General features: G+C 41.8%; 2 protein-coding genes across 12 annotated transcripts in view; one reads left to right on the top strand and one right to left on the bottom strand.

Annotated features, from left to right (window-relative positions):
- RNF141 (ring finger protein 141) overlaps positions 1-13496 on the top strand; it is a 45597-nt gene that overhangs the window by 30424 nt on the left and 1677 nt on the right. For 2 of the 4 annotated variants that reach the window (XM_081274848.1, XM_081274847.1), the window contains one exon: positions 121-3556. In XM_081274848.1, coding sequence (XP_081130974.1) covers positions 121-271 — 151 coding nt within the window. In that variant the 3' untranslated portion in view covers positions 272-3556. Of the gene's footprint in view, positions 1-120; positions 3557-11486; positions 11761-13496 lie in introns of those variants that run through there. The other 2 variants (XM_081274846.1, XM_081274845.1) reach the window with 2 other exon arrangements.
- Positions 3965-13496, bottom strand: part of AMPD3 (adenosine monophosphate deaminase 3) — a 44677-nt gene continuing 35145 nt past the window's right edge. For 7 of the 8 annotated variants that reach the window (XM_081274791.1, XM_081274789.1, XM_081274794.1 and 4 more), the window contains 5 exons: positions 11770-11933; positions 10526-10646; positions 9158-9331; positions 7302-7412; positions 3965-6349 (listed from right to left, as the gene is read on the bottom strand). In XM_081274791.1, coding sequence (XP_081130917.1) covers positions 6173-6349; positions 7302-7412; positions 9158-9331; positions 10526-10646; positions 11770-11933 — 747 coding nt within the window. In that variant the 3' untranslated portion in view covers positions 3965-6172. Of the gene's footprint in view, positions 6350-7301; positions 7483-9157; positions 9332-10525; positions 10647-11769; positions 11934-13496 lie in introns of all 8 variants that reach the window. The other variant, XR_014019695.1, reaches the window with a different exon arrangement.

Genomic DNA, 13496 nt, shown 5'->3' with positions numbered 1-13496 from the left:
CCATTTAAATACAAGTAAACATTAAGTTTATTTTTTATGTGCATATATTACTTTTCAAACAAATCCATTTTTTAAAAAAGGAAAGAAAACAAATTGTTCTTTTTTTGACTTCCCTAATAGGAGTGATCGACACAGGAATTGCCCTATTTGTCGCCTGCAGATGACTGGAGCAAACGAATCTTGGGTGGTGTCAGATGCACCTACTGAAGATGATATGGCTAACTATATTCTTAACATGGCTGATGAAGCAGGCCAGCCCCTTAGGCCATGACCTTCCATGGGGGAGATCTTCCTTTGCTATTGTGGGCTACAAATACATAGTGGTCATGGAGGACAAATGAAGGGATATTGTGGCAACGATACAGAAAAAGCAATTTTTCCCACCCTCTTATTTTTGCTATTGTGACAATATGTCCCATTTTTTTAAATAAACTTCCCATGTCTTCCACTTTGGTAAACTAAAATTTGCTACTATTGTAGATCATACTTCCCTATTATTTAACTGTTCTAATGTGTATTAGAACTAATTGCTCTTGAATCCTTTGCTAGCAGGTAACAGCAATATTTCCGGAGGCTTTTTGACACTACAGTTTTTCAAGGCATGAGTATTCTGGAATCTTTTTTGTTAGGTTTATAAACTTTGAATGTTGAAAAGTTGTAGCCATCTGAGAGAAATTTTTAAATGACTAAAAATGTAGACTACTTCAAAGTGCATGTTACTACTTAAAACGTCTTTCTGCTGGAATCTAAGGAGTATTTATTATGCCCCCTTGTGGTGAATTATTGCTCCTTTTACAATTTTACTTGAAGTGCTCCACAATTATTTCATAACTTTATATAACTTCAGTGTGTTTTGGAACTATGTATTTTTAATTTTTTACTTAAAAATCCATTTTTTTGTTATATGATACAGTTTAGTTAAGGACTATAAAGTTGGGGCTTTGCCTTATAAATTAATTTCTGCTGGAGAACCTTCTTGGCTGTCCTGGAAATGCATTCCCAAAGCTAGATAACTGATCTAATTGACTTTTATAATGCTCATGCATTTGGGGAGTTTCAGAAGGAAATTTTTCTTCATCACAAATACTAAATTTTGTACTTCTAAATTATAATAAGTCATTCAGTGTTCATTTATGGTGCTTTTATTTTAACTTGAAGGCATCTCTCTGGGTTTCATAGTCCCTGATTTTCTTAGATTAAGAAATAAGGAAATAGGATGAGGCTTTTTCGCCATATTTACATAAAATATCTCAGAAAACTAGAAGATAATTTGGCTTTCTTACTGCTTCACTGTATTTCCTTTGAAAATCTCCCAAAGAATATAATAATGATGAAATTATGGTCTTCATTAGCACCTCAACCATTTCTTTAGATTTTTGCTTAAGAAATATGAATTTTAACAATATTTCATCATATAGTTAAAACTAGGGCTTGAAGTCTCCTTTAAAAAATATTTTAACATTCCATGCAAATTTTGACCTATTATTAACAAGTTACAAATATTCTTGTTTTTCTAAGTACCAAAACTTTAAGTTGCTACCTATTGATGACAGAAATTTTTGAACGTTAAGATTTTAATAGGGCTGGGCATGGTGGTCCACAATTGTAATCTCAGTGACTCTGAAGGCTGAGGTAGAAGGATTGCAAGTTCAAGACCAGCCTCAGCAATTTAGTGAGACCCTGTCTCAGTAAGAGGAATTGGGGAGGTAGCTCAATGGTAAAACACTCCTCAGTTTAATCCCCAGTACCAAAAAAAAAAAAAAAAAAATGGACATGCAAATAAAATAAAATCCATTGCAAGGAAAAATATCTGGCTAATAACTTGACTCCTGATAGGATCAGCTAATTACCAAATAGCTAAACACTCACTACTGGGTGTTTATGCAAGCAGAATACTGGAAGCTCTATCACATCAACATGGAGATGCACTTGGATGATTGTGTAACCTTGAGAAAGTCTCTTACTCTTGTTGGTAGTTTCCTACTTTAGAAACAGGTTTTTATCTGTGGTTTTCATACTACTACTTCAGCAGTGGAATCCTTTTTTTTTCAAGTAAAAAATCTTAGAACCCTTATATACATATGCATGCACACATTCTAGCCCACTATATTTCTTATTTTCTTTTTTTCATTAATATAAATTTCCTTATATAAACTTTATGTACTATAATTACTAAACATTAGGTTAACCAATGAAAACACACAGTAATGCATTGGTAATACATATATTAAAATTTGGTAACAAATTTGTACCATGAGAGTTGTTTTTCTTTTTTAAATCAAAAAAATTTTAAAATTCCAGTCAAATTTGCAGGTTCCTAAATCTTCTCCATTGATTCCTCTTATTACATGGAACGTTTGTTATTTGAAAACCTCAGGATAAGTGATCCTCTGAGATGTTTTCCAGATCTGAAATTTTAATTGTCATTTTGCATTAGACTGAGTTTAATTTGGAGTGTCTTAATTTTAAAACATTTCTGGAAATGAGCAATGTTGCTTTCCAGGTTTTTGATCTCTCCAGGTATAGCCAATTATTTTATCCCCCAGGGTCACCTTTAAAGGAATTATTAAACAGTGACTTGATATTGCATATACCTTTTTATCTTGCAATATGAACTCCAAGACACTAACTGATCTACTGTGAAATATAAAAATGTTTTTTATTAGCCTTATTAAATGAACGTAGTTCTTTGCTCACTTTATTAAACTGAGTGATAATTCTTAAGATGTGAACTTTAGGTAGGTTCTATTGTAATATCTAATCATAATAAGAGTTTTAAATTTGTTTAATGGACAAAATGTATGCTTTTTCTATTCTGTACAGCTTTGTCTTTTTTAAATATGAAGTACTTAAATGCACTTACTATGATAGGAAATATGTGTGCCTTCTAGGATTTGTGAAATGGTCTCATGTTATTCTGAGGAATTTGTTTTGTAAGCTATAGTTTTCCCTTCTATCCTAACTCAATAACAAAGGGTTTATTTATAATGCTGTAGTACTTTAGTTTGAGAAAATGAGTTTGACTCTGTACTGAATTTAGAGGTTAAGAATAGCAGCATTTTAGCTAAATGAAGAGATTTCCTTCTTATGTTATTTCACATTCTTCTATACTAAATATTTATATTCCTTAAGAGGACTATTTGTGCTCTGAGGATTTGTGATGTTCATGTGCTACGTTTTGAGAATAATTTCAAATTGGACTTGATTTTCTTATATCCAATATACGTCTGGATAATAAGGCTGTTTGGAAATATCTTTCAGTTCAGTGATTTTTAACATTGGGAAGGTAGGTTCATTAAAAAGCAGTCTGAAGAATTTACATTTTATCTGTTATGTTTTAGTTTTATGTTATGTTTTGTTATGTTTTATTACGTTATGTTTTATTGATTTTTGTTTGTTTGTTTTGTTGGAAGTTTACTTGGTCTATCCAGGAATAAGAAAACTAATTGGAGATTAGAGAAATCAGCTGATAACCCACACTGACAATATAATATATAATATTGGCAGTAGTAATATTTTGCCCTATTTGACAGTAAAAATAATTGATAAAATACTCTATCTTGTGGTTGTTTGGTGTTTACCTCATAAAAATCATTTCCAAGATCCAAGAATATAATTAGAGATGCATCTTCAAAATTTTAGTGCTGAGAAAACACATAAGAGGAAGTGGCAGCTTATAATTAAATTTTCTGGTGCATATTATACTGTGGAGAAATATACATTTTGGTGTCAGGAGACATAAAAGCCTCCTCAGAATGTATTCATAGTCTTACTGTCATCATCTTACTAAAAAAAAAAATATTCTTTAGAGGTTTGGGGGAGCTATATTTATCTATGATTTGTGTGCCTTTTATTGGAGTTAATTACACTTGTTCTTTATAACAGTCATGGTTCAGGGATAGAACATTCAGGTGCACCACTAATATAGTTTTACTAGCACAGTACTCAGAAACAAGTAAAGAGATAGCTGGAGGGATGTGCTTTCAGCTCTGTTTAATCCAAGAGAAAGTAAAAGCCAGGAATGGGCCTTGATAAATACCATCCCAGGAGCTGAGATTTGTGTGCATGAGGCAAAGAGTAATGATGTTGACTGTTTCAGTCATACAACTCGAAGTTACACGGAAAACACACTAATTAACACTGCATCAAAACCATTCTTTTAGAAACCAGTGTACAATTGCCTTTGATTCCAACTGTGAACACAATGGAAAGAAAGAATTTACCTCCAAAAAGGCCAATCAAGTACAACAGTGTAGTCAGAGCATAAAGTGCTTCAGAAGATAGGTGCCTGGAAAGATTGCAGGACAGTAGAACCAACACACATTGGCTGAGCAGACTAATGTAATATCCAGGGAGAGGAACTTTGCTGATAAGCCCCTAATAAGACAGAAGTTAGAGGAAAAAGATAGCAAAGATTTACCTTCTAAGGTCTAATGAACTTCAGTTTGAATAATTTGAATTTTTCTAGTGAATGTCATCCATGTCTCAGTCTTAGTAAAAAATAAACTGTTATTGATAGCTTTTCATTATGCCCAATCTCAAAAAAAAAACATTTGATGTAAATATTAATTTGAGATAGTTTTAAATTATTGAATCACAGTCCTAACATACTTTTATTTAATAATTAAAAAAATACTTGATACAGATAAAATTACAATGAAAGTACAGTACTTGCTATGTTAGGGTGAATGTATACAAATGGAGGCTTTTAAAAAATAATTTCTAAGATAATGACAGGTTTTTATTCAGTTTCATAATTAGCTATATAATATAGCACATATGTTTGCCTAATAAAAAGATTACATTTATAGTTTCATATGTTGACCACTGGAGGGGCAGGCATTATAAAGTCACAGGACAAGACAATCTAAAGTCAATACACATGTTCCCACACAAAAACAGGGTTCTTCTAGTTTTGAGTACTTTGTTGAGTGCTCAGAGCACAGGTCCTTAAAAAGTTGCAAAAAGAGAAATTCATCCATTTATTCCATGTGCATTTATTGAGCACCTACAATGTACTAGGCACTAGTAACACAGATGAGGAATTCATTAACAAAGTTTAACTTCAGATTAGTCATAGAAATGCTTTTTACCTGGGACCACTCATCTTCTGAAGAAGTCTTCATATCAGGTAAGGGGGAAATTCTGTCTTTGAAAAAAATGTACCAGGTTACAGTGGTTTAAAAAGAAAAAGTCATTTGTTCAGTCTAATGGAATAGCAGGGGAAGGACTGGATTGGAAATAAGGAAACCTAGCTCTAGTCGTCTTATTAGCTGTGTGACCCTGAGCAAACAAATTTCACTTCTCTGGCCTAACTCTTCATGGATAAAATAATAATTGGGCTACAATCATAGGATAATAAAACCAGAAGGAACAGAGATCATTTGGTTCTGTATTTTTTAAAGTTTTTAGTTTTCAAATGAAAATATGTAGTAGCCCCAGTGGAAGACTGATGAAAGCAGAGTCACTTTGACAGCCCCCAGAGCCTCACTTGCCCCATTTCCTCCCCACCCCTGGAATTATTCTTGGGGGGAATTCACAGAACACATTTGTAAACACTTTCCAGACGAGGAAACCAAAACAGAATAGGAGTGCCCATGTTAATGAGCAAACTTGGTTTTATAAGTTAGAAAGGAGAGCTAAATAAAACAGGTTAAGAAATTCATAAAAAAAAAAAAAAAACAAGAAGGGAATCTCTTCTATTCCTCTCAAAGTAGCCCCTTTATGAAAGGGAGCTTTGAAGTGATTTTGTGTAAGGCAACCAGCTAGCCAAAGGCTGAAATGAACAGCTACCAATTAGCCTGCAAGGCCTGCAGAGAAAAGTGGCAGAAAACCACACAGACCTCATGTCACTTGGCATTTGACCATGGATAATCCTGGCCCTAACTCTTTAGCCTCAGCAGGTACAAGAGAAATATGTGGAAAATTAGGAACAAGTACAGACTAGTGCCAGCTCCCAGGTGCCCGAGGAAAAGCTGCCATTTCTTACTCAGAAATACTAACAGAAGTGGGCATGTCTGATCATAAAATGAACAGGGCAACCAAAATCACAAGTTTAAAATTTCTTCAGACACATCCTCTTCACAGAGGAAAACCCTAATTTGGTATCTTGACCACTGTTAGCCATAGCTGACTTAAAATTAAAAGGTTAAGGTGCGTGTCGAGTGCGGACCTATTTGGTCAGGGCTGTGAACTCTTCTGATTTCATGGCATCAGACAGGAAGCTGAGCTCATTGCATAAGGTCTCATATCGGAACGCCATCCGGATCTGAGCAACATTTGTCTTTCGAATATCATTTCCCTCAGGTCCTTCTTTGTAATAATTTTGTCCCAAAAACTTTTGCTTTTCCTGTGGACCAAGAAAAATACAAATAGATTCACTTTCTGTACCCACAGGGTAGCTTTGACATTAGCCATAACATACAGACTAGTCCCCATGAAGCAGATTCCCCATAAGTACATCTCCCCGCAGGACTCATAAAATTCCTTCTGGCCTCTGTGTCCCTGAGGATGTCACCTGACAGCCTCGGTCATTCATTCCTATGATTTCCTGGAAGGGAAGAACTGTAGGAACTGCTGGGGGTGGAGAAGGTGAGGTGAAGATGTTAAGTCCCTCCTGTGAGCTGACAAGAGCAGACAGGTGTTTCTGGGGAACTACACACAGAATCTTGAGCCTCTGTTCCCTGTATCGTCATCCACAAGTACAGCACCTGAGGTAGCCTCTTCTTGTACCAGTGACATTTCCCAGGGGAGGTGTCCCAGGAACTGAGATACCTTCCGGAGGAGGGTTCTCAACTCTGGCTCCACAGCAGAATCACAGGGATCTATACAAATATTGCTGACACCTGGGTCCCATCCCTAGAGTTTTTATTCAATTTAGATACTAGTCATCTAGTTTGAAAGTACTTAGTGGCTACTATGTGCCAGGCCTGTGCTAGGGTCTGGGGATATGCATGCAATAAGGCTCTGCCATCATAGAGCTTCCATTCCAAGAGAAAAACATAAGTACATGTTACAGTATCGGTTGTGACAAATGTTATAAAGAAAAAACAGATTTAAGGAACAGAGGAGGATGGCAAGTGTGTGGCTATTTTAGAGTGTCATTGAGTACAGGTCTGAAAAGGGTGAGGGAGCAGCCATGAAAGTCCAGGAGGCTCCTAATGATCCTCCCAGAGCCCAAGAGTCCGTGCACCAGAGGCCCCGCTTGTTCTGTTCGCCACAGACCCCCGTGCACACAGTAGACATTCTTTGCCCATTTGGTGAAGGATGGCAGGGACAAGGGCAGCCCCATCACACCGTACCTGATGTGAGAGGCCACTCTGCAGCACACTGTTCCTGGCGATCTCACACAGGTCACACGTGCTCAGCTTCCACACTTGGGCTGCAATGGCATATTCCTCCATCAGTGCTTCCTAGACCCCTCCCCAGAGGACATGGATTAGATGTAGAATGTCCATTTCTACCCTTCACACATCTCCAAAACTGAAAACCACCTACATTGCAGAGTTCATTTTCCTTTACTACTTTTTTGGCACCTGAGTCTCCAAACAGCATCACACCTTAAATCCCAAACTCCTAGGATCTTTTCTATGTGAAATTTTAAGTTACCAAACAGAAATAAAAAAATACCTCTACATTTGGTTTTTGACCAGTACTGGGCTCTACCATGTTCAAAACTGAGTGCCAGTCATCAGTGATGCCAGGCTCTGTGCTCTGGGACAATCCCTGTTAAAAGGAGAATTCCTAATACCAATTAAATGTAATAAGAGTCTGTTCAAGCAAAAACAAAACAAAAATGACTCATGAATAGGGCAGCTCCCTGAGCCAGGACAGAACTCCAGCCAACAATGGGATCTGACAGCATTTATAGAAAAACAGCACACAAAACAACTTCACTGGTTACAGCTTCATCAATCAACCAGTAAATTCTTACAGCTTCACTAGTTAGTTGGCTCCAGGGTCTCCTGTAACCAACCTAAGCTCAGTTACTGAATTGTCTATAATGGCTTGGTCTGTTGGGCTTAGTACAGGTGACCATTCCAAATCCATGGCCTCCTATAAAATTTTTACCCCTCTAGTCAGGCACATTTTTAATAGCTGCTCTTTAGAGTTACTTAATGCACTTTTTTCTTAAGATTTTAAAAGTATGAGTAAAGTACTGAGAGAAGAGATGGAACATTAAATAAGAATAAAAAATGGTCCTAGTACAAGCCAGGAGATAATGTTACCCCCAGAGGATGAGCTTTGTGCTGTGGTCCTGTGTCATCTTTTGGGATGTGACTGTCTGCCATGAATCCCCAGTCCTCCCATTACCTCTTCCCCCATTCACCCCACTGCCTCTGTCTTCTACAGCAGTGGTTCCCAAAGTGCTCCAATGCCCTCTGGGACACAAAGACCTTCTGAAAGGTCCAGCCTTTGCCAACTATGTATCTTTGTGAGGCAATATTATTTTCACAAATTTTGATAAAAACAAATTGAATGCAGAAGCAGATATGGGAACCCAGCTGTCTTCTATTAAGTAAGACATTAAAGGATTTGTAAAATTGCAAAACAAAGCCACTCAGTATTTTTGTTTTGGGAAATAGTTATTTTTCATAAAAATTGCTATTTATATAACAAGTTCATAGTGTTATTTTTAAATGAATTAATAGTTTTAAATGTCTTTAGTTTCTAAGATTTTTCACTTTTCCCAGAAATACAAAGAGTAGTAATAATAATAGTATTAATAAAAAGGCACCTAATATTTTGAATAAATGCTAAATGCAGACATATTAGACTCTATTATAATTTTTAGATTATTTTCTTAATGAATTTCTGCAGGAACACAGAGAATTTTATGCCCATTTTATAAATGAAGAAGAAGAAGAATACAGAGAGGTTTAATAACTTGACCAAGGCCACAGAGCTAGTAAATATCAGAGAGGAAAATGGAGAAAAGCAAAGAAATGTACTTGTGTCTTCAAGGTTCAAGAACCCCAAAGAGGGTTCCTGAAAGAGAGACTTTTCCTTACCTGGGGCCCACCCTTTTTCTTTACTGGGTCACCAACCCCCCCCCCCCCAAAGCCAAACTGAACCATGAGTACGGGTACCCACATGGGAAGACAGGCCAGGACCAACGGCTGCTTGGACACAGCTGCCCTTCCCCCAGAGCCCTCACCTTTGTGTAGTGGAACTGCATGGGGTCATCAGTGGAGAGAGAGATGTGCAGTCCCTTGTGCAGGAATTCCCGCAGAGGATTCTTGGAATATTCTAGGAAAAGGCTGTTGTTGCTAAGAGGGGACATAGCAATGGGGATCTGAGCAAGGTAGTAGAGATACTGCAATACCGGACTCTGCAAAAGAACCACCAAATTCCTGTAACACGTGCTGGAGGTTGGACAGTGTCCTTACAGGTCCCCAAGTTCCCCAAAGCCAGTATACCCGGCCTACCTTCCCTTTTCCTCCTTTCCTCCATTCCTACATCACATGCCAGCCCCCAGGCCACAGTCTTGCTATCTACCCTCGGTTTGGTGTACACACTCTTGGCTTTAGAGTCAAGGCACAGTGAGGAGCAGAAGGGGCAGTTGCCGCAACCTACATCTTCATCTCCCCTCCCCCAGGGGACCCAAGTCAGGCAGGAGATGCTCCATTTGTATGGTTTTGTGCTTTGATTTCAAACATTCAAGTAGAGATTATAAACACTGCAGCCCCTCAGTGTGTTCTGAAGGGATGGATGGGGCACACTTGGAAGCTGCAGGGGTCTTCTCATGTAGCGTGCACCCCACACAGAAATGTGACACAGGCTGGAATTGCCAGACCAGGGTAAGGGCTCCAAACAATATTCCTATGGAAGTGACCCAACATACGGGAAGACTAAGTACTCAGAGTTCATGGTAGCATTATTTACATAAGGGAGAAGTTGGATGGCTGATGTGTGCCCACCACTGGGACTAGTTGAATCAGTTGTAGACCAAGTGGCAGATAATTCATCTAAAGCCTTTGGAGTGAGGAGCCAGGTATTATATTGCAGCACAGAAAACTGCTTACTATACAGTGTTAAGGGACAATGTAGGAGCCAAATTTCTGTGTTTACTATTACAGATGCAATAAAAATATGCTGTGGGTGAGCCGGGCACATTGGTGCCCAGCTGTGATCCCAGCAACTCAGGAGGCTGAGGTAGAAGGATCACAAGTTCAAGACCAGCTTCAATAACTTACCAAGACCATGTCTCAAAATGAAAAAATAAAAAGGGCTGTGGATGTGACTCACTGGCAGATTGCTTGTTGTGGATGAAAGATGGGAGTTGGAAATACTAAAAAGCTAATAAAGCTGTTTCCATAAATTAGTAGCAGTAGGCTTTTTTATTTCTCCATTTTTCAGAAAATCTCCATCATGACGTGCTTGGTTTTATATTACTTTCAAAATTAAAAATGAAACCAAGATGACTACAGACAGCCTGGCCCAGACAAAAGCCCTGGCCCTCTAGCACCACTGGCCAGGGGCGGACAGCTACTGCGGGGCAGGGTCCCGTGAGTGGCTTGCTTACCTTCTTGAGGAGCAGCCCATGGGAAATGTTGTCAGCAGTTAGAAAGGCAGACACCAGGTGGGTGATGGAGCCAGCCTCCCCACAGTGAGGCCGGAACAGAAATGTGCTCAGGCCTCGTTCCCTGTAGGAAAAGGGAGGCCCTAGGTCAGGAAGCACCTCTGGTTCACTCGGCTTGGGGTCCACACCCTCAGCCCAGGACCTACTTCAGGGGAGACTGTGCCCATGGCACAGCACAGCTGACCCAGTGCAGCCTAGAAATAACCCCTCCAAAAATTCAGAGGCCCGGGCCTAGAGCCCCTCAGAGCTAACAGTTATGATCTCCAGGGGCAGAGATAGGGCCTAGGATAACCCTGGCTGCCTGCTACCGACTCTTGTGCTTTCCTTGTCTCCAGGACTTGTTTCCCATTCATGAGCCTCCAGGGCATGAAACACACCATGACAAACCAAGTCCAATCTCTTTATAACAAAAATGGGCAAACCGAGGTGCAGAGAGTAAGGCTGTATTCAGTGAAGCCGCTGAGCAGGTCCATAGCAAAGCTAGAACTAGAATCCCCACCTCTAAAAGCTCATTCAAGGACTGCCTCCACCCAATACCAGGTCTCTTCCTTCAACCACGGCCCTGTTCACAACCTCCACACCTACTAGCTCACACTGGCCTAGGCTGAGCCATGGGGCCCACAGGCCCAGCAGGGGCATGGAGTGGCTCCCGGCCCAGCTGCCCTGGGCATCTGACTCCTACCGTGTGTGCCTCGTATGTGGCTGGAGGCAGCCTGTGCAGGTAAGACCACTCATGAGGCACTAGTGGACTGAGTGTGCTTTCATCCATTAGTTGTTTGGTGCCTACACTGTGCCCATCACATTGCAGCTGCAGTAATTAGCTGAAAACACAAATGTGTGCAGACACTGTTGGTATCGAGTGAATGTTCTTGTGTGCTCACATGTCCTGTTTCTGTTGTCTCAGGGACATACAGGTACACATGGAGGTATGTGTTGGTGAGTGTGTACCTATGAACTGTGTGGTGTGTAGCTTCACTGTATATATGCATGTGTGCTGGCATGCGGGTTGTGGACATGTCGGCATGCATGTGTGATTTTGTGATGCATGCCTTGTGTGGTGTCCTGGGGGTTGTCTGTGTGAACAAATGGATGTGTTGGTTGGAGTGTACATAGCCGTGTGGAGTGCATGCACATGGGTATGTGCTAGCGTGTGAACACAGGCCTGTGCAAGGGGCGGCCTCACCCACCTGCGGAGGTTGTTGAGCACCATGATGTTGGCATACATATAGTACAGGTAGTAGCTGTAGGGCGGGTTCTGCTCGCTGGTCCAAATGTCTGGGCTGGGGCTCTTGTCTGAGAACATGTGGTCGCTATGCTTGGACTCATCATCCACACTGTCAAACCCTGTCACCTGGACAAAAGAGGAGGTCTTGAGCATCAAGCCAAGGTGGGACAGGTCAGGACTCAGGTTTGGCTCAGCTTCCTGTGGCTCAGAGCTGAGCTTTGGAGGGCCTAGGAGTTCAGGCCTCTCAGGTTCACGTCTCACCCAGGAACCCCAAGCCTGACTGAGGCCACTTTCTTCCCAGGGATGGGGACTGGGTGCAGTGCCTCAGTCTGTTCTTTCAGAGATTCCCATGGTCCCCGTAGGCCAGGCTGGAGAGTACCCAGTCCCTGTGTGGCAGTGTTGATAGTCGGGGCAACTAAGGTTGGGCCAGGTGAGAGTGTGGTCCCTAGGCCCACTGCCCGTCCCTCTTCTGTGCCACTGCCAGCAGCATAGTGACAAGCTATGACAGGGAAGGGGAGCTACTCTATGTCATGCACCTACTACACCCCAGGCCCTGCTTCAAGCTCCTCACACACACCAGCTAATTCAACACTAAAGAACGCTGTAGGGGAGGGGTTGGCTACGAGCCCCATCGTAAAGTTGGGCAAACCAGGGCCAAAGTGGTAAAGGAAGTTGCCTGAGCAAGATGACGCACAAGGGCCCTAGGTCTGGGCCCTTTGGGGCCTTAGGTAGAAGATACACTGGGGCACGTCCAGGTGTGGCCTGAGATGCCAGCCGGGTGCCTCACAAACAGACCAGAAGCTCACTGTCCAGGCTGAGCTATTGCTCCCACAGGCAGCTCTACTAGCTGAGGGGAGCTGCCCTTTGAACCAGGTCACAGGGACCTCAGGAAGCTCCTTCTTCCAATGAGTTAGACCTCAGCTGGAACGCATCTGTGGATTCCCAGAGCCTCTGGCTAATCCCAGAGGCTGGGCCCTGACCAAGAACATACCTGCAGAGGACACAGCCCTCAGCCAGCACTTGGGGGAGGTCTGCCAACAGCCTCCCTCCTTTCACTCGGCCTTAGCAGGATTTTGGGGAGGGGCCTGAGCACCAGACAGAAGAAAGAATGATTTCCCAACTCAGGCCACAACTGGCCCACACTGAGGGCTCCTAGCCCAGGCCCCAGGCTCTAGGCCCTGGCCCCAGCCAGATCTGCCAGCCTGTCTGGTGTCTCTGTGGACAGGAGGGATCCTGCAGAGTAGGGAACACAAGGGTCTTGGCCAGAAACTTCCTGTCACAGAGCCCTCTGTTCAAGGGAACAACACATTCCCACCATGGCTCTCAGCAGCTCCTGAATGGGTCTGGGGAGCTAGGGAGGACCTCCAGCTCTGCTATGACAACTGAACATTCCAGCATGGGGATAGTGCCATCCCCTCTCCCAATCTCTATCCACCCAGTACAGGGCCTCACCACTGCATCTCACAGGCCTCAATCTCAAAATACGTCCAAACCCAACTCCCCTCTCAAGCCTGCTCTCCCCTCACAGTTGACAGCAGCCTTCAAATACACCATCCACCCTCCTGCAAAGCAGGCACCCAGGAGGCATCCGTCTTCTCCTTCTTCCAGCCTCCACTTAGGTCCTGTGAGTCTACACCAGCCCCTTCTCATGTAGCCTGTCTCTGCCCAGAGCCCCTGCCCTGTCTCGAG

The sequence above is a fragment of the Spermophilus citellus genome (assembly GCF_964194105.1).
Source record: "Spermophilus citellus genome assembly, chromosome: 2".
Lineage (NCBI taxonomy): Eukaryota > Metazoa > Chordata > Mammalia > Rodentia > Sciuridae > Spermophilus > Spermophilus citellus.
Note: the sequence above shows the minus strand (reverse complement) of the source record. Positions and strands in the feature narration are given on the sequence as shown.